Source organism: Chroicocephalus ridibundus, chromosome 7, assembly GCF_963924245.1.
Source record: "Chroicocephalus ridibundus chromosome 7, bChrRid1.1, whole genome shotgun sequence".
Classification (NCBI taxonomy): domain Eukaryota; kingdom Metazoa; phylum Chordata; class Aves; order Charadriiformes; family Laridae; genus Chroicocephalus; species Chroicocephalus ridibundus.
Window position 1 is genome coordinate 53,134,922 of NC_086290.1, and position 21,394 is coordinate 53,156,315.

At 43.4% G+C, this 21,394-nt stretch overlaps 1 protein-coding gene across 2 annotated transcripts in view; it reads right to left on the bottom strand.

Annotated features, from left to right (window-relative positions):
• CLTC (clathrin heavy chain) overlaps positions 1-20,092 on the bottom strand; it is a 33,725-nt gene extending 13,633 nt beyond the window's left edge. The window contains exons 1-14 of one of the 2 annotated variants that reach the window (XM_063340414.1): positions 19,785-20,092; positions 10,925-11,132; positions 8,500-8,768; positions 8,009-8,170; positions 7,102-7,215; positions 6,534-6,707; positions 5,476-5,673; positions 4,605-4,805; positions 3,856-4,008; positions 3,423-3,545; positions 3,013-3,150; positions 2,722-2,886; positions 2,421-2,601; positions 1,193-1,356 (exon numbers count right to left, since the gene is read on the bottom strand). In XM_063340414.1, coding sequence (XP_063196484.1) covers positions 1,193-1,356; positions 2,421-2,601; positions 2,722-2,886; positions 3,013-3,150; positions 3,423-3,545; positions 3,856-4,008; positions 4,605-4,805; positions 5,476-5,673; positions 6,534-6,707; positions 7,102-7,215; positions 8,009-8,170; positions 8,500-8,768; positions 10,925-11,132; positions 19,785-19,826 — 2,292 coding nt within the window. In that variant the 5' untranslated portion in view covers positions 19,827-20,092. The remainder of the gene's footprint in view (positions 1-1,192; positions 1,357-2,420; positions 2,602-2,721; positions 2,887-3,012; positions 3,151-3,422; positions 3,546-3,855; positions 4,009-4,604; positions 4,806-5,475; positions 5,674-6,533; positions 6,708-7,101; positions 7,216-8,008; positions 8,171-8,499; positions 8,769-10,924; positions 11,133-19,784) is intronic. The other variant, XM_063340415.1, reaches the window with a different exon arrangement.
• Between the last annotated feature and the right edge of the window lie 1,302 nt (positions 20,093-21,394).

Below are 21,394 nucleotides of genomic sequence, written 5' to 3' on the forward strand. Positions count from 1 at the left end.
AGATTAGTTCTCTAAAAGCATTCCAACTTTCAGCATAAGATTACAAAGGTTACAGTATGGAAGCTTAGTCTATGTGGCAGACAGTATTCCGGATGCATATTTCTGATCACTTATTTGAACATGCACATCCCAGAATATAATCCTACATATAAATTACACTTAAAGACTTTACACAGGGAGGCCTGTACTGGGAGATTTACCTGGTACATGTCCTGCACATTCCAGACATGGAACAGCACAAAAAACAATAGCTTTCATCAGGAATTTGACAGCTTGATAATTTACTTAGGTGGCTTGATCAATTTACATACCTTACACCTCGGTGACGTCAGGTTATTTTTTATAGATTTCTCATTTGAGGAGTTTTGCCATCTTCAGATATGATCAGCAAAGTCTAAGGCTATGCTATATAACCGACAAACACGAAGGCAGGAAGTGTTCCCAGATAAAGTTTTTCCCTCCCACACTGTTTCTCAGATGTTTTTAGCAGTGTTACGTTTGTCAATAAGCTCAGCACTAACAACAGGCTACAGAATCTGAGCAGGCTACAGAACTTGGAGCATGCTACCTTTTTTCCACTTCAGAAACATTTCAGCAACGCTCTGAATCCTAGCGACAACAGTCAAGTTAGCATGTATTTACACTGACTGGCATATCCCAGCAGAGCTAACCTGCAGTTCACCTGAGTGAAGTTTCACTAAGTCTGTAGGAGAGCAAGATGAGCGGCATAGATCAACCTTGAGCACGGAAAGCATTTATGGAATTAACTGACACTATTCATTTGTTGTTTCTGCACTTGCTCAATTGAAGCCATTTAAACTGTAAATGGGCATTAAGTTATGGACTCATTTGGCACGAAGGTTGAGAACAACCATAAAGTCACCTGTTTCCCACTTTATAGCAGATGTCTGTAACAAGTTCTAGATGAGGTGGTGCCATTATTACAGTTTAAGAGTTCAAGCCAGGCTAACCTTACAGGGCAGCGAGGAACTGATCTAACAGATTCTCTATTTTTTAGATATTGTTCCAGGATCTATTAGGAGGTACTGCCAACATGCTAGATACCTCTGGTTTAAGAAGACAGTTGGATCCTTAAGTGCAAAGATTAAGGCTCATCTGTATTTTCAGAGCTGCCTCATTTCACTGGTGACACAAACCATGTTTTATTAGACCAGTGCTACTCAAACATTACCTTCAGGAAGTTTTTAACACGTTCTGGATCATAGCAGTTACTTTCCCTGCAGATTCTTTCCACTTCTTTAATTTGTCCTGTCTTGCATGCAGCTTGAATATACTTGAAGTGCACATCTGGATCCTGGCTGAAGTTTACAATGGAGCCCAGGAAATAAAACAGACCTCAAGGGAAACAGTCAACATGTTATTATGCTAAAGCACTTGAGTTGGATCAATATTAGCTTTTAAGCAAGCCTTCCAAGTTACAAATACACAGAAATTTGCATTTGACTACTGAAGCTTACAAAGAACCAAGAAAAGATTCAAGCATTGTAACCATTTTACAGAGATCAGATTGTCCTAGCTGAGTTGTGCCTGTTGTTGTTCCCCCATGTGTTACACAGACCAGTGTGTTACATGCAACTTTCATCAATACTGATCCGCCATCAGCAATTGCCACAGGTCAGCTGTGTTAAAACATCCAGCATGTGCTTTCCACACATCCCCTAAACAGGGGGGAAGGAAGAGTTTAGAAAACCAAAACTAGTTGTGCTCAAAAGCTACTATCACACCTTTCACGAAAACAGGCACACAGAGCAAACGATGCTTGCCATGACCCACAGTTAAAGGTCACTTAAAGCTGATGCCACATAATCCTCGACTACTTTAGACAAGTGACTGCCAAGTCACTTAATCAAGGAAGATTCATGTGTTTTTTTGGAACACACACGTGTAGGCTGCCTGTGCAAGAAACCTGTCTGCAATAGCATCTTATTCCACTAACCATTCTCCAAATTTCAAGAGTCCAAGATCATGTTGTGGTCTCAGTCTTTAAGTAGGTTTTCTTTAAAGTTTAACAAGATGCTGTTCAGCCACGTATCTGCAGAGATTTGACCACTGACCTACCACCACGCTGACTAGATCATACACAGCTAGTCTTATTGAGCAGTACAAAAAGCCCCAAACCCAATGGTTACACAAATAAGATGAGCATTTTGGACAGAGGGAAAAGGCCAGCAGCTTCTTCAGTTAGCTTTTTAAGTTGGCTACAGCTCCAAGTGTTTTGGCAGCATTTCAGAAAATCAATATATGCAACACAACGTTGGTACCCTCCTTAATGGGGGAACTTTAAGGTTTAGGTTAGGTTTTGGGACAGCTACGTACTTAAGCAGATAGACAATTCATACACACACGTATGATGAGGTGAGCACTAGCTCCTTTTGCTAGAGGCAAGAGCATGAACTTACCTTCAAAGCTCTTGAAAGATTCAAACAGCTCAATAAGTGACTGTGTTGACAGCTGTTCGTGGTATTTTGAAGCTACCTGGACACAGATCTGCAGGTTCTGACGAATGTTAGCAGACAACATAGCACGCAGACACTCCAGAGAGTCTTCTACCGATAAGGAACCAAAATAATTCACTAACCACTGCAAAAATACGTAAGCTATTTTAGACCCAAGCAGAACACTCCACACTCTGAAGTCAAATGTTGAAAGCAATTATTAATTGCCTGGCTTTTGCTAGATCAAGGATATTTGATCTCATACCTCAGGATTGAGAAGATGAGTATGAACTACGGCACGTTTGATGTCATACAAGTCTGTGAAGTGTTCAAGTGCTCTCTGTAGCAAGCCAGCTTTTTCACACAGCTGAGCTATGTGAGCCCGGTCATAATGAGTAAACATTTGGTTTCCCAGGATAGCATCTGCAACCTAGAAGGAATATTGAAAAGTTTCATTTAGTTCCCAAACACTATCACTAGTATTTGATATGACCCACAGTGCAGCGTCTCATCTAGCTACAGACAAGCCCGACCCAATATAACCCTGAAAGCGTACCTGAGGTGCATGCATGAGGTTCATCTCAAGTAAACGTGTTTGCAGGGGACCTTCTGAGGGACGATTATTCTTCAGTGCATCCAGCAAGAAGGCTGTACATTGCTGAATTAAATTATATTCCATAAAGACATCCACAATCTGCAAAAAGAAATTTAGGCTTTTGATTAGGAAGAACTAAAGCATATTTAAACAAAGTAACATCAAGTGCAGCTTCCAAAGCTAAAACTGTTTATCTTGGTACTGCACTAAGCTGCCCTTTACTGTTTTTAAAGCTAGGCAAGAAACAACATTATCCTGGCAAGGTAAACCCAAACTCATAGTTCAAAATCTTTCTCTGATGGGAAGAGTACAGATCCTCTTATCAACTTAAGGCCTTGAAGTTAACGTTTCATAGCAATAAAATTATTTACTTGTGTTATGTCTGCAAGAGGCTCTTCATCTTGAACAAGCATTTGTGCAAACTGCTGTCCTTGATCAGGGCTGATTCTCATTACATTCCTCAGCAGAAAAATCCAGTCTGGAGTATACCCAACCTGAAGAGATAATGAAAATGAATAACTCAGCAAGAGCACAACCCTTGTTAAATACAGATCTCAGTAAAAGGTATTGTCAGTAGCTTACACAACCCAGTCAGGATTTCCTCATTTGTAAGGGGCTACACATAGGGAAGTATGAAAGGATCCATGTGTGAAGTCAAGCAGTAATTATTCATAAAAAAAACTTAGGCCAAAGTAGGTACTACACAGGCTCTCAGATTCCCCCACAATTACTTGTAGCTACTTTGGAACATAGACTAGTTATTCTTAAACACAGGACAGATATGGCAATTTAATTTCCTCTCACCTTCTTAGCATACAAAACAATCTTCTGGACTTGTCCTGTTTCAGCAAAACACTGGATGACTTTGTTTGGAACGTTGGCTCTCAGATAGACACTAAGTGCTAGCGTAGGATCTACAGATTTCACAAGGTCTCCCAGCTCCTCTGAGCACTCCAGCTGTGTAAAGATATAAAGACAGTCAGTCCAGCCTGACAGTGCCATGCTGAGATGCATTACTATCTTCTTCCTCATTTGTCTTCCTTTTGGACTTCTCTTAAAAAAAAAAAAATTAGGCCCAGCTTGATAGCATTATCTGAGTCTTTCAGCAGCGATCTAGCGGGCTCAGTTCCTCATGCTCTTCCACAGGAGCCAGAAATGCATTTGTAGAGCTAAAAAGAATTAGGTGATACATTGTGTCAGCATGTTTCTTCAGCTATTTACAGAAATGTAACCACCAAATCAAAATACATGCAAGTCAATATCCAAAGAAGCCTGAAGGGGTTTGGGAGAGAACAGCAGCAGCTCAGGAGCTTTCCTACTTAGTTCACCCTGCTGTAATTTTAAGTGGAATGAGTGAAGCTCTTAAGAGTATTTGATCAATTCTCTGGCAGACACATGGGTTATAGTTACAGGTAGACTGAACACCTATTGCTCAACTTTTTGACCACACTAGCACCTTGATGAGTTGCCCAGTTGAGTTTTCCTGGGGAGGGGAGAGGCTGACAAGCAGTTACGTCCCTCTAGGGCCCTAAAGGTATCTACCGCAGATTTACCTTATCTTCTTTTAACCATTTTTCCAAGAGCTGTTTGCGTCCCTGTTGAAGCACTGGTCTGCAGAGTTCCAGCGACTCATACTTATTCAGCTGCCCTTGGTCAAGCAGAATGCCGAAGTACTGGAGTAGAGGGGAAGTCTGTCCCGGCTGAGCTGGAACACTCTGGAACCGGCGTATGGTGTCTGGAGTACGCAGGATTCCCTGCCAGAAATAGAGATGCACTTTAGTTTTCTGTTCTGCTATTGTGGCTTGGCAAGAGTTTCTCCAGAAAGCTGAAGTTAGAAATGCTTGTTGCAGCAAATTGTGTTTTGCCAGCCCAGAATAAGTCAGAAGCAGTATGGCTGAACACCAGCCCAGACATCATTGTTGAGATGTTTTGACAGAAGATGCGCAATAGTAGCCTATTAGACCTGTTTCAGTAGCAATGCAGATTTAAGTTCAGAGGACTGTCCTACAGAATTAAGACACACCTTGTCCTTGCAAGCAAGTTCATCTCATCTGAATTTACTCTATTTGCTCTTAGTCTGTCCTTTTTGTACTGTTTCCAGGTGCAGCCTCAGCTGGAGGCTGTCTTTTCACAAAGACGTTTTTAATCATTGGAGCAGTAAAGATAAGGACCAGAAACATTAAGTCACATAGCCATTACCCCTCTCCCCCTCTGTGGGTTTCATAGAAGCTTTAAGATCTTCCAGCACGCAGTCAGTACTCTCAACACCTAGCATACAAGTTCCTCACAGGTATGTCAAGTACTACATCATTAGGACAGGAGCAGGAACAAGACTCTGGTCTTGCCACTTACAAAATTCAGCGATCTTTCCTGAAGCAACAAGCGTTAAGCCAATAGATTCAGTACAGAATACCAGTCTATTACCTTTGGGGCATTAGCTGCCACTTTTGCTGCCTCCGAATAGTTCCCTTGTGCAAACAGTGCATTGAATTTTCTGGCAAAGAGTTCCTCAGCACCTGCCAGATTGTTGCGGACAGCCATTCGTAAAGCTAGGTCAGGATTCTGCAGCACATTTGTGATATAGGGAATAATATTCTCTTCTTCCACACACACTGAGAGCACCTGAATAAATCATCAAGGAAAATCTCCAGTTAGTCCAACTATAAGTAGTGAGCCAAGGCCCAAGCTAACCGCTAAAAGGAAAGCTATGGCATAAATGGAAAGCTTTTTCATCCCTTGATAACTGCAGAGTCTTGCCATTTTATTCAAGAAACAGACCTCCAGTTAGAAAGAATCTCTACCATTCAATTACTGCAACAAGGCAGCGGATTAACACCCAGTTTAAACTGAGGTATTTACAGAGGTCAGAAATACAGAGATGTAAGTACTATCTTTCTATAACCTGTACTCAATGTCTTAAGTAACCAATCCTAGAGGATAAACTAGGAACAAATCTTCTGCTCTGTGTTACCCCTGCTCAACAAGGAACAACATTTGAAATCAATTCAGTCTAAAGGCACAGCTGTACAGTGTTGGTAGATTGGTTTAAGTTTGATGTGCATGGAGATACAGTAGCAAATTTCCTTTGGGGCCCAGAACACTGTTATACATCAGATGTTCTGAGCAGTTTTCAAAGGTAACGTATTTAAGACCTTTCTCTTCCTTGCTCTGCAAGGGGATACAGTCTGCCCCCAGAGAGGCTTATTCTAGTTTCATCCTCAACAGTAGGACAGTGTTTAGATACACTGACTGCTGTTACAAAACCCCCAAAATTACGCAACCAGAACCTGAAGTGTAGAAGAAACTACAAGTCAGACAAGCTGCACTTCTGTTCAACTAGCCAATACTGCCATATTCCCGATTCCATTATTCTGTCTTGTTAATTTCTGGAAACCTTTAGACATTGATATGAACCCTACAGTGTACCACTAAGGGCCAGCAGGATTAGTTAAAGAAGTGGTTTCCAGGCCACGCTTCCTTACTTGTCCCTTTCTGTTTACTCCAATAATTCCAGCTGTTGCTTCATGCTGCGCAGTAACAAATATGGTCTCGCCACTGATTCTGTTCATGTAGATACAGGTGCCAGTTTCCAGGTCATACAAGTGGATATAGCCATATTTTGTTATGAGAAACACTACATCATGCTTGTCACTGATCTGCAAAACAGAAACAGATTAATCAAGTTTGGTATTGGATAAAACAAGTAAGTACTTTTAAAAATCAGCAGATAGCTGTGCCATTTCAGGACAGCTAGAAGCACTGTTAAATTTTTACTTAATACTTGAGTACTATCACAGTAGAATGATGTTCTAAGAACTTGAAAGACAGTTAAATATACATGGATATTTCTTCCATAAACAAGAACATCCTGCCTTTGAATGCTGCTTCAACCTCCACCTTTACTGTAACACTACTGAAGCCAGAGCAGAAGTCACACCAGTTTAGCGCCAAGCCTCAGGTCAATATACTGACCACCTGGCTTCCCGCGACCTGTTACAGCGTCACATCTACCAAGAGAAGCTACAGACTTGTCCTTGTGCTCTGTCATACCTGCATGGCAACAGGGAAGTCATTTTGTGCTTCAGGAGGAAAGAAGACATCCACTGCTTTCTTTGGAAAAGGCTGATTCCCAGTAGGTGGTGTGCCAACTTCAATGATATGCAACTGTGCAACAGATAAGATTTGTCTGTTAGTTCTTGTATTTCTGTAATAATAGATGAACAACGAAGATAGAGCAATTCTTTTGCTGCTGAGCCTTAATCACAAATTTATACAAAGATAAACTAAGTCAGTCCTCCTAAACATTTTCACTGGCTAAAGGTGTATTCAGGTACCGTATCGAAGGAAAGAGTTAAGCATGATCTTTATTTACCCCTAGCGACTTAGAAGTTTAAAGATTCAGTTAGGTCACTTTATATGCACTCTTTCAACTTGGTTAACGTTCTACAGAGACAATTCTGAAGATGTTTCTCTGAATCTAACTTTGGTTTTACTTTGTCTTAGCTGTCACAAACTAGCTCACATAATTCCGGGGTTAGTATTAGACCACTAGTTAGCCTTGTAACGCTAGTGTTTAATTTTTTTCATCCAATAATTCTGAAATAAGTTAAGTCTGATACTGGGGATCAGCATCAAAGAAAGATTACAACAGCTTTTCCCTTAAGCTTAGCCTGTGAAGCTGAGAGTCACGTGTTTCAAGCAGCTAATTATGCTGGTCATGACATGCCACCTCGCTTCATGACTTGAAGCGGACTCCTGCTACCTCAGCTAGTCCCTACTGTGAAGCTCTGTATGCACCAGTTTTCCATGTACATTAGATATATAGCATCCAGACTGACACAGAGTCCTTCACTTTTTTCCCAAAGGCAACTTTGTGCATTAACCCACCTGTTTTCCTGGAAACAGATAACCACGGCAAGTCATTAAAGATCACAGCATATTCAGAACCAAGTCTTACCTTACCCCCAGCTTGCCCTCTTACTGCAAAACAGAAAAGAGTGGATTCTTCAGCATTTCCTTCCATCTTGAACTGCGCAAAGCTAGCTGCATGTCCCTCAATTGGCTGTGACACTTTTCTATCCACAGAATACAGCTGCATTGCTCCCACAACACGATTTTGCTAGACAAAACAGAACAAGAGTCAGGAATAACATGCACTCAGACAGTAATTTCATTTAAGTTAGTGTTGGTAAATATGCTGTCATATCAAGCTGAAGTATCATGCCATGCTTTTTCTTACAAAGGCATAACTTAAGACTCTTAAGCTTGTACTAGTGTTTATACCATTACTGTAAGATTTTCAGTTACACTTAAGCTTGCTATTTGAAGATGAAGACAAGCATTTACATTCCCAGCAATGTTTCAGGAAAGAAAACAAACATATGAGTCCTGCTCTTATAGAGCCAAGCTCTGAGCCTTCCATGGCAGGCCTCTCTAGTGGTAAAGTACCTGTGCAGATATTCCAGTTAGCAGCAGCCATTTCTGCTTAGCATCAGTACGGTAGTTGATGATCTGGCAGCCTGCAAGACTAGAATGGCGATCAAACATTTTCACAGGCTGAGACTCCCCCTCCATACTCCAATGGTAGACTGCATTATCCGTTACAAGGGCAACAGTATTCAGAGAGATCCACTTCCAAAAGGTGACATCATCTGTCATTGTATGAGCCTTCATTTTGCTCTTCATTTCGATGTTAAATATTTGAAGCGTTTTCCCAGCTAGAAAACACAACATCATTAGCCAGGTTACAGTTTACACTTGTTACTTCAAGCCCTGGTTAAAAGTAGAAGAGCTGCACTATGGCATTAAACCCTTGTGACTTCCTTCAAGAAAACGCTGTTATATACTGTCAGTATCTTCAGTAACCAGCTATTACTTTTAACCAGACCACACTCCTCGGATAATTTTACCAATTTGCCACTACCAAGCGATCAAACAGATGTGGAAAACAACTTGGTAGAAGACAAGAGCTTCAGCTACGCAAGCTAGTTATATTATACTTCACATACATCAAAACTAGGTCACAATAATGCTGAGTCTCTTGAAAGCCGTGAGGAGAGCTATGCCACTGTCATTAAAAACTATGTCCACATCTGTTTTAAGTAAAAAAGAAAAGCACACAACATGGAACAGTCAAGTTGGCAGAGGGTTTTTGTAATTCAGATTCGTTAACCAAAACCCTTAGGTTGCGCTAATGGGATACACAGCTATTGGCTGCAAACTAGACTAACAAAAACTGTGCAAGGAAAGGAATCTACTGACCAACACAAGCTCTAGAAGGCAAGAGGAAAAGTTCTCCAAACTACATAGAATGGTGCATACATACTTCCCAAACAGCCACCTGCAGTAATTTCTACCAGTTTTTACAATGTAGTGGCATATAAGAAATTATTTCTTCTTGTTGAGAATATAAGGAAGGTTCTGGCCAACTTCTACTAGTTTTAGGAGACCGCTATTTAAGCACATGCTAGTGTAGCCCAAGAGGAATATTAAACAATCACGTGAAACTAGGTGCAGGTGAGAGTATATGCTACAGTTACTAACTGTAACTCAGCTTGATAAAGTCACAATGCCACATGGGCACATGCCTTTACTCACCAAGGCTTTGTTTAGTTAGAAGCCACCACTAGTTCAGCTACTGACACCAGATGCAGAGTCAGGAGTTTCTCCAGAGCTTAGAGACCACTGTCTAATACAATGTTACTCAGGCTACAGGCTAGCAGTTTCTTTCTATAGCTAGTGCAGCTGGAGCTTTAGAGTCAAGGGACATTACATTCAGGTAACACGTACCCTACATGCTATGCAAGGCATATTAAGAGGCAAAATCTAGACTTAAGTCGAAGTCCTGTTTATAAAAAGTTTTATATCAAGATGGCAACAGTTTAAGTACACTTCGAGGTCTTGAGTGGAATAATTTTCTGAATCTCAAGGATTCCCTTGTTTGGGAGGGCATGAAAAAAACCTCTCAATTTTAGGCTTTCAGTTGCTTAATGACACTGTTCAGCCACGTGCACCATAGATCGAGCCATTTGATTCTGCTTTCTCTTTTCATAAGACAGGACAGGAGCTAGTACAGTCAATTGAAATAACTCACCATCTGCACACACAAGAAAGCATTAAAGGTGTGACAAAACAGGAGCATAGTGTTAAAGTCAAACTTAAATAACACTGAGTACATATAAATCTTTCCATTAGCAATATGTGCATTTCTGGAGTGACAGTATTTGAGCTTCTTGGGCCTCTTGGGGAAAGAGATCAACATTTCTGGAGACTCCAGAGGAATGCTTGTTCTCTGTATCACTAGAGATACCATGTTAGCTGACCTTGTGCTTTATTCACTACACAAGTCTTCTCTGCATAGTTTTACTCATCTTATCCCTAACTGATATAATAAATATGCACAAATTGGTGCACCTGCCTCTTCCAGCAAGGCCAGACAAAGCCTTCAGGAATATCTTCTCTACTACTCAGTCTTACTTTTCCTCTGTGTAAAGAAAGGCTTAGTTAATAGACCTTATATGCTTAGGAGATTAGGTCTCACTTCCCTCTAACATGATTCCAGACAAAAGATTCCAGAAGTATCTTAAAGCCTGAACTTCCCTTCCAGCTCTCCCCACTCAGAAGCTGTAAGCATTCTGACTGAAGCAAAACTCATCCTAATGATCAGCAAATAGCAGGAAGCCTCAACTGAAACTTACTGCCCAGCTACCTTCAGAAGAACTGAAAATGCATCAAACTTAAGTTCCCATTACGCTGTGGAAAACTGGTAAGGGATCTTCCCACATAAGTTACATGAGACTTAAGTCAGTCACAAACTAGTCTTACAGAAAGCTCTCCATCCACTTCAGACATTTCTTTATCGGCACTTCCATACCTTTTAATGCAATGACTTTACTGGCAGGGTTCATGATTGCACTGTCTGCTGAAATCGGTCTTCGGATAGGGTTGCTGGGGTCGTTCATGTCAATGATCACCACTTGAGCCTGTTCCCCTACTTTCTCTCTTATGCAGATGAATTTGTCAGACTCCATTGTCAGAGTGCTGAACCCGATGTTTGCTGGGTTGATGCCCAGATTTTGGAGCTGGAAGAGGGGGGAGGAAAAAAAGTTTAGCATTAAGTTACCACCTTGATATAGCCATGAACAGTTTTTCTGAAAGTCATAAGAGATACTAGGCTTCACGTACCATTGTGACAATACAACCATGCTACACAAAAATGGCACGGCACACAAATTCTTGCCTGTTTTCAATTAAACTCAGCAGGCTTCCTGAAAAAACCTTGCACCATTCAAGTGCTTGGTACCTCATCTTCAAGGTCCATTTACAAATTACTGTTTTGAGAACTTAACTTTTGAACCCCTCATACAGTTTAAGACACATTAAATTTGCCTGCTTCAGGACTCACTCGCGCCGGCTTTGCTTCCAGAGCCCTTACTTACTCCATCGAGCTTGGCAGCTATCACTATTTCAAGCTTAACATCACATGTGAAGTGTCTGAGCTTTATCTTTATCCTTGTAGAGTTAAAAAAAGCTACCTGTCTAGCAGCCAGGCTGTATGCCACCCAGGAGGCAGAGCTAACACACAGGAGATGGACAACACTGAAATGAGAAATGGCTCATCCGCAGCCATAGTTAACACAGAAGATACGAATAAACCACTTCCTCTTCTGCTGAGCCACAGCATGCTTCTGTAAACCTTTAAATGCCTAACTTTAATTTCTGTTTCTTGTACGGCTTGCAACAAAACACAGTTCAGTTAACATCACTTCATTGTGTTTGCAACAGACTAGTGTATTAAGATGTCAGTAGTGAATCAAAGTTTATTCCATTTTTAACAGTGGAAATGCAGAATGGTTTGTTCACCTCACTTACTGATACCCAGCTTCTGGGTGGATACACCTTAAAAACCTCAAGATCAGTTTTCTACCGTTAGAATTATCACTTCTAATACTTCAGATATTTTTCTTTCTGGGAAACTGTTTGAACTTCAAGACCAAGGTCTCCCAGGAAGGGCTAGACCTTCAAAGCCATTTTAGTATTATTGTACTAGTTTGAAGCAAAACACTAAGCTCTTATCAGCTGTTGTCTGTACAAGCTCCAAGATGACCACGCCTCAGCTGCTCTGTTCCTGCCTTCTTGCAGCTTCTGATAAAGAGGGTGTTTTACTCCACTTCCCCTTTGCCCCGGCTTTCAGGCAGCACACACGAGGCACAAGTAATATCTAAGCTATGGCACATCAATTTAACAGAACAAGCTTCACAAAAGGCACTTCAACGGATGATCTGCATCACCCAGTGAACCAAGGCACCCAGATCTTGGTACAGTTTACGGTTGAGACTCAAAAGCAAGTCAGTTTTAGCTCCCTGGGTCTCCTGAAGGAGTGAATTTCTAGAAGATGATTCAGCCTTTGTATATGGTTCTCTGGTCACTCTGCATTTAAGTCCTTTGTCTTAAAGGCCACTATTTCATTGAAATTACCTTGCTCTTTCAGGAGAGGCCTTCACCATTCAAAGCTCTTCAGTCGGGTTCAAAGAACAAGATCTCAATGCTGTACCAAAAAGATGTTCAGGCTCCTTGATGTTTAAGAGTTCATTTCACAACTCGTTTACAGAGAGTTAACACTGATTTTTTGGAACATTTAAGGTCTACACAGCTTTTCTACTTTGAAAGATTTTAAGAGATACAAGACTAGAAGCAGAACAGATTTAAAATTTGTTCTTGAAGCCAGGCATCAAGCTTAAGTCATTCTTCCAAGGCAGATGATCTACGCTTCCTGCAACCTAACACAGTGAACAGCTTAATTCAAAGACAGCTCCCTTTACATCCACCCACCTGCCAATAAAGCCAGGAAACCTTCAGGTGGAAGACAGGTGTTTTATCAGCTCTCCCCAGAGAAAACTGCCTTAATGCTCTATGGCTACAGAAATCAAACCCGACCTCCTGGACAGGTCAGAACTCTGTTACCCAGATTCAAGTCAGTGTTTGAGGTCCAGCATCACAGAAACTGACCACACATTCTTCAGCTACATGGATTCACTTAGATTTCAGATTTAAGTTCAATTGTCCCTTTCACACCTTTATTTGGTTAGTGTTCTCTAGGCCTGAGACTGATATTTGTAATTCAGCTAGGCAGGGCAATTTGCAACCTGGTCACACCCCTGCAGGCAGAGAAAATCTGAGGACATAGAAGTTTCATTTGATAGCGCTGGAGAGACTTACCAGGATGTCGCATTTCCTTTTGTTAGGGCTGCAACCTTAACCTGTGCAAAATCACTTATCAAGCACTCCATTTCCTTGTTAATTTGGCAGAACAGGGTAGTTGCAGAGTGCCAAGTACTCTGCCTGGCAATAACTGACAGCACTATACCCAAGCGGCCACCACTGACAGAACAAATCGAAGAAGCAAGTCCTAGCAGATGGCAGACCTTTTAGGGAGGTCTAGACTTAGCCACTGAAACAAAGTTGCTTAGACAATGCAAGACAGATTTATCTTAATCATAATCAAACTGCCATCTGCTAGGTGTCATGTCTGAGGTACCCAACCCTAGTTAGTATTGGAATACATGGTCCTTTTTAAATGTAAGACCATTTCCAAAGGCTAGATATTGCTTTGAAAAGATTTAGATTGGCACTGGAGCTCTGAAGAAAGCTTGGAGAAGCTTTCTGATGGAGGTGAGACCATTAGTGAGGTCTTCAAGTACAAAAGCTCTTTCTGCTAAGATTTCATCTTTTAATTTCAACAGATCCCAGCAGACAAACCAAGTCTGCTCCAAGCAGGACAGGAAGCTGACTCTAACTGTGACAATCTCTGCGTTTGATTACACAGGAGGGTCACCAGCCAAGAGTGGCACTTGCTTTGCTCAGCTGGTAAGACTGAGGATAACTTTTCTCAGCTGCACTCAGACCTAATGCACAGAACTCTTGAGAGTATACATCGTCCCGTGGAGTATCTGTTATTTTCCTCCCCAACCAGGCTAAAGTTCAGGTGAGTGAGGCAGGAGTGTTTATAAAGCTAAGCAAAGTAAACAGAGACTAAGATTATTAAGGAATGTAACAGCAGGTATTTCTTTGAAAGCTTTATAATAAAAGTGTCAATACTATTCTACCTACAAACTCCTGAGTTTACAAATAAAAGAGTATAGGGGTTTATGGCAGATTCTTCTACATAGAGGAACACACCAAAACACTTAACATTACACATTTAGGTCCACTACCTTTCACTAATTCAGAAGTAACTTTAAAAGACTGGGGGGGGGGGAAAAAGCAGGAATCGTAAGATATTCCTGCATTATACTATGAAAAACACTTCCTTGGCTTTCAACCAGATATGAAAGCAGAACTTGTTAACTATGCTTGGGCAACCAACTGACAGTTCAAGTTATTTTACACCAATGTTTGTTGGTAAGTTCAGTTATACCAGTCCCCTGAAGGCACGCCGAGAAGAAAGTGAAGTAGCTGCTCTATTAGGGTGGAACCATGAAACAAGTTGCCAGAGACAGCAGCAACTCTTCTGTTCAGCAGAGATGTCGCCTTGAAGGACTCATCTAACTGGAGGCTGGATACTTCAGTCAATTGCAGGCTGTACTAAACCATCAAATTCTATGACAACATTTACCCTAACAATGTTGAGAGGTGAACTGTAACAATATGGTAGGTGAAAGTCTGATCAGTAAGATATTTTTTTTCTTCACTAGAAGAAAATTCAAGTACATTCTTGGTAATTTACTCAGCGAAGTTGTCATATTACATGCATGTTTGACATCAAACTGAATGGTAAAACTGCTGACAAGAGTCTCTTTGTTGACCCCTTCCTGGAACATTCGCTTTCTTGTGACAGTTTGCTTAGCTGTCAAATAATTTCTCCTTGCCTACAAGGAAGGGTGCGGAACTGCTGAGTATGCATTTCACCTCGAGTCTCACACTCAACAGGATATAACCACTGTTCTTGTGGCCACAAGCAGCTGCTCAGTCTCTGCCCAGAGACTCCTCATCTACATGCTGCTAGAAATCACGTAGCTGGGAAATGCCAGTTGACAGAAATATTCCCAGTCTTTTGAGCAGCACAGCACTCCTTGACATGCAGGAGAATCACATTAGCTCTATTGCAAGGCTGTGCTTTACTAGGCTTTGATTGAACAAGGCAGACACCACACTACATTTCAGGCGCTCATTTAGTTCCATTCATGAAAACTAGCAAAGCACACTGAAGTCACACAAAAGATTTAAATCTGTGCTGATGTGTTAAAGTTACTGACCGCACCTCTGTAACATGGGAGTCCCACAGCCAGTCAGTGGCTCCGAAGTACTTCACATTTACCAGTGCAAGGTGAGAGTTACAGTTTGTGACAGGCTAGGAAGTTATGTTTTCAACAGATATGAGACCTCTATAATATTCAAGAGCTCTTCTGTTTCTATATCCTTCCTATTTTCTGCCTCACTCTCAGTAGGCTGAGGTAGCCATCTGGCCTCAGCAGCCACAGGCATCCTGTGTGACTACTTCAGTTACAAGCCACAGCTAAGACTGTATCTGCTGAAGCTGGGGTTCAGAACCACCGGCTGCCATTACTTATCTTTGGTTGTCACCACAGTCTGAGCATGAGTAGTGCCACCAAGACAGACAGGCCTGTTGACTTCAGTACCTGCTGCAAGGGATACAGCAAAAGGAATAGCTTATAAACTACTTAACTAATTGTTCCTATCCAATTAGTTGACACACACAGACACACACACACTCCTCAAGTTGCTTAGATTCTTCACAGCATTCTTTGTTAGAGATTTTCCTTCTGTAAGAATACTCCAAGCTCACTGGTTTTAGGAATTCAGATCGACTAAGACGATGTCAGGCACAGGAGCCCTGTCTAATTCCTGACTTAAGATACCAATAAAAGACTTCAAAACTTCTGCTTCAAGCTAATGCTGTCATAGCAGAGATTTAGTGATTTAGGATATACTAAACTGTCTCACTGCCAGCACGATACATGGAAGCATTTTGCTGTTTGTCATTGTTAGAATGAAGTAGTAAATTTATAAATTTTATTATATGATGCCTCGGCCACCCAGTTTTACTCAGTTAGCTCTTTGGCATAGCGAGCCATGATTCTGAGAGCCATCCAAGTACCACCACACTGGAACAGCATAGCCACCATTCAGGTTTACTCTATCAATGACCAACAGATACAAGAACCCTTTTCCTAGTTTAAAAGAGTAGTTCTGTCTCAGTATCAAATGCATAGTCTGAACTGACAGTTTTCTGTACTGTCTAGACAAGTCTACAGAATAATAATTTTTTTAAGCTATATTTAGGTTATGAAGAGTATTTATTAATGCCTTAAGTCACACCAGTACAGTAGTGTGCCTGGTCCAAGTTCAATTTTTATATATTTCAGGGTAGCGTGGCTAAATTAATTGGCACTCACAGTTCATCACCTGCTAACCTCTCACTCATCAGGAACTTGCAGTCTTACAAAATGTCCATGCACCTACCACATTAAGTAAACAGGTGCGTTTTACTTTCACCCTCACATACGCACAGGCACCAACTTATGGAATCCCTAAAACCTGGATATGAGCAGCCAGATTTGCAATCATTCGGCATACTGAACTCTGACCTCCCACTACATGCCCACTGAACTGTTTCCTCATGGCTACTTTAAAAAAAAAAATAAAAGTAGCACTATAAAGGTTTATAACACAAGTGCGGTAGCTTTAATAGCACAGGAATCAAGTTTGTCCTTGTAGAAACTCCCAAGGAAAAAATTTCTTCATAATGCGTTGTTGATGTTCTTTTGTGGCAAGGCAGGCATCTACAACAGACAATACACAGATAACACCCTACTTATTTGCGACTACTGAGATTTCAGAGGTATGTGATGGAACCCAAACAAACAAGACCTAAAGCCTAACTACACATTTTGTTTTTAGACTTCCCTTGGGAAATACGCAGAAAGCTTGCTTAGCCCTAGTAAGCCAACTACCTGCCACATCTTACTTGCCCAGACTAGATCTCTAGCTCCACGTGTGGGTACACAGCATGCTGTACTGTGTACCCCAGAGACAAGGCACTTGGGAGAGCAACAGCGCAGGGCTTCTGCAGCCTTTAACTCTTCCTTCCCGTATCACCTAGCCAAGATACTGACAATGACAGACAATGACAGTGTGCCTTGAGCGGTGCAACATGGAGCACAACTGGGATGAAGCTGAAGAGTAAGACAAGCTTTGTACACACACAGTCACTTGACCATTTTCTGATCTGCAGTAGTGGATTCATGGAGAACTGTATCGTACTACACATAGTGCCGACTGTCAGTCTTTTAGATTAATTAAAAGCAACTTTCAATAATAGCCTCGCAAGAACTTTCCCATTCACATCCATCACCTGCCTTGTTACGGATAAAGCTCCAGTTGGGTACCTTGTCTTTGGTTATGCATCAGCTACAAATTTGCAAGTGTTGTGCAATACCTGCACAACAAGTTTCCTAGACAATGTAGGTCAGGCACAGTTCAAGAAATTGTATTACTGAATCCGTGAGGACCTCCTATAAACAGCCTGGAATACACTAAAGCAGTTCCGGACAGCAGAAGTGTACCAATATTAGTATTTCTGCTCTCAAAATTTACTCCAACAGCAAGTCAAAAGTTTCAACATGAAAAGAGTACCTCCGAGAATTCAAGTTCCTCTGAATTTTTTCAATGAAATAAAATGAGGAAGTTCAGTAGGTACGGCAAACTGAAGCGTTATGGGCAAGAGCCACGTGCACGCAGGCCCAGAAGGCTGGACACCCAGACTTACAAAAGACCAGCTCATATATGCAGTTTAAGAGATACTGATTAAGTCTGCTCTCTATGTTAAATAGGAACAGGGGAAAAAATAGAAATAAACAGATAAATCAGTCTGTAGTCAGAACAGTCATGTTCCACAACAGTGTTGGCCTGAAACCTATCATCACTTGGGGAGTGAAGCAGATGAGTTTCCTTATGTAATAGTACTCATGTCATTAGAGACCTTGTAGTGGGTCACATGCAAGGTTTGTATCTTAAATAATGTATCATAGATGCATGTCTACGATACTTTATTAAAAGCTGGGCTACCCAGAGGGATGAGTTTCACCTGAGTATACAGAACCTTGTCAATACCTAGTTCTAGGCTATGCCACCAGCAGCCAAGAACACTTGCTCAGAGCTGAAGCTCCGGCCAACCGAGAAGATTCTCCTGTCAGTGCTGCTCGCCCAAGATGAGTCCAGGGCTACACCTAAGCTCTGAATTCTGGCCTAGTTTTAAACTGATATTGAAGTAAAGTTATCCAATTCTCAACAGTTAACTAGCTAGATAAAAACAAATCACGGCAGCATTTTTAAAAATTTAAAATAATACTACGGACAGTGCTAATTTACACAGCAAAATAAGCATCTTGCAAATATTCTTTTAACAAGGTGCCTAGAAATTAAATTCTTTCAATTTGGGTTGGAAAAAGTCACTACAAACCATGCAAATCCATCACAAACCACACATAGACAGAGACATCACAGGGAAGCAGGGCTACAGACAGGTTGCTAGAAGCCAGAAGATCCTGCCTGGGTATGGTGATCTAACTTTTATTACACAAGTTCTCCTCAAAAAGTACTCCTCGGCGGTGTAGCCAAGCTTAATACAATCACAGCTACAGCAACTCAGGAGAAGCATAGCTTGTAGTACTTCGCCCCATAGACTTGTCGGATAGGAAGTACACATTGCACAACTGCGCTACCACTCCAGACCCCTCCCTGCACTCCAGCTTCACCCACAGACATTAAAGGTGCATGTTTATTTGGGAAGGTAACCTTGCAGTCCTGCAATAGAGCGATTTTAGAATTTGTCACCAGTGCCTTTAGAAGGTCACGTTAAATAAATTAAAAATCATCAGTTGGAAACAAGCTATTAGCATGTGGTTATGGTTTAATGACACGCAAACCTAGAATTTGTCAGAGGCCAGCAGATACCAGGCAGAAAGTGTAGACCTGGCACTTCAGCGCCTGCACTGCCACAGCTGTACTGCAGGGAAGCCCGCAGCAGCTTTCACGTTTCACTGCAATATGTGGTTTTCCTTTCACGGAATAACGTTACAAGTCAGGACATCAATAAAACAATTCAATACGTCCTTACGATTGTAAGGATTCTTAGCCGCATTAAAAAAAAAAAAAAAAACAAGTTAAGCGACACACAGAGACAACTTGGCCTCCTCATCAATTTTCCCCCCTCCCTTGCAGATCCCGAGCTGAAGCGGGATTTCCCGGTCGCTCTGCGCGGGAGGCGACGGACACTCTCACTGGCTGGGAAGCGGAGAGGAACCACCGCGCTCCCCTCCCGCCGCCCCGCAGGTGCCGCCGGCCTGGGCACGGCGCCAGCCTCGCCCCCAGCGAGCGCCCCGAGCGGGGAAAAGCAGGTGGGGACCAAGCAAAGGCAGGGGCTGGATGGCCGCCGCCACCGGGGCCCGCACCCCGCCGCCTCGGCCCTTCCCCTCACGCCCGACCCCGCTGGAAGGTGCCCTTCGGGGCGGCGCTGTCCGAGCCCGACGCCGGCAAGGCCTGCGGGAGCGCGGCCGCCCCGCCGCCAGCGAGGCCTGGGCCGCCCCGCCGTCCCCAAGGAGGGACCGCGGACAGGCCCGAGGCCTCTCACCCAGGCACCGTCCCCGGGACGGCTCCTCCGCCTGAAGGAGCGGCCCGCCCTTCCCGGCCTCCCCCGGCCCCTCCGCGCCCACCTGGAGATGCTCCTGGAAGCGAATCGGCAGGATCTGGGCCATGGCGGCGGCAGCTGGCTGGGGCTCCAGTCCGAGGCCGGACCGGAGTCGCACCTCAGCGGGGAAGCGGGACCGCAATGGCGGAACAGGCCAGCGAGCGGGGAGCCGCGGCGATCCGGAAGCTGCCCCCGCCGGCGGAAGGATACCGTCGCGGAAGGAAGGGACTGCCCTCACCTGCCGGGACCGGCCTCAACTGCGCCGGCCGGGCGGAAGGATCCCGCCGAGCGTAGTGACTCACACGCCGCGGGTCCAATGGGAGGGGCGGAGGGATCCGCTCACCGGAAGGGACTATTTCGTGTCTCACCACCCCTCCCTCCCCGGCCTTTTTTTTTGCCACATCATGCGACCGAGGTGCGGCTGCGTCACTTCCGTTCCGCGCTCGTCGCCCCGGCGGGTCACGTGCCGGGGGAAGAGCGGCCGGGCAAGGTGACTCGGCCGGGGGCGGGGGGGCGGCGGTTGCCGTGGAAACGGGCGGGGGCGGGCCCGGCCGGGGCCCCCTGAGGGACCCGAGAGCGCCCCAAGGGCCCGGGGCTCCCCCCGGTCAGGGCCGTGATCGATTTCCCCCTCCCGCCCCCGCTGCGGGCCCTGCCCGTGCCCCTCAGGCCCAGCCCCGCGTTTTTCCCCCATGTGAGGAGCCATCCCGGGTGCCAGCCTCGCTGGGCTGCTGCCGCCCTGCACGGCAAGCGCCGTAATCGATAGAGGATGTGTTTGTCCTTGCCCTGCACTAACAAACCCTAATTAAAACAAGAAGACAAAGCAGGGAAGGGCCATAAGCTGGTACCGACATTCCTCCTTCCCCAAAATCACGGGACGTCAGTGAACATCGCGTCCCTGAGACTCCAGGGACGGTCCAAAGGGCTCTTCCCACCTAACGCTGTTAATAAGTACAGTAACATAATGAAACTTCAAATTTCCTTCTATGTTTATTAACTTGCACTGTAACCCCAGCCCACAGCAGCAGGTAAAACTTCGCTCTCTTCGCTTGAGGACTGCAGCATGCCAAGTGCTTTACCCAAGGGCTGCGGGTGGTGTAAGGCACGGGCACCCTGGCAGACCCAACCACCACTTTTCTTACGGCTTTCCTTATTTTGCAATCTCACGGTTATTTCCTCATCGCATTTTTGCTTTGTATTAAATTCACAATTTCAAAACCTCGGAGTAGCCCTGGAGCGCAGTGGGGGGAAAAACCTCCTTTCTTGCTACTGAGCAAAAAGAAGTAATGAATAAAATAATAAAGCATTCGGATGTGCCAGCAGATACATAGCCCCAAGCAAGAGTGGGTGTTCTAGCTACTGATCGCAGACCTAATGTGTAGCGCAGATGGCATTTGACATGCAAGTGGCTATATGACATTGCAAATATAAATCAAATTAAACACCAATAATTTGTGGGCTTTTGCAAAATTCAGACTATAGGTTTAGTCAAGAAGTGCTGGCTTCTCAAAAGTAGAGCCTGAGAAAGAACAAAGCCCTTTTGCCTCTGAACCCAGGATAAAGGGCCCAATGAAAGAGGAATCGTAAACATGCGACTTCCTACAAAGATTGATCACAACCAGCAATTGTTTCATTCAC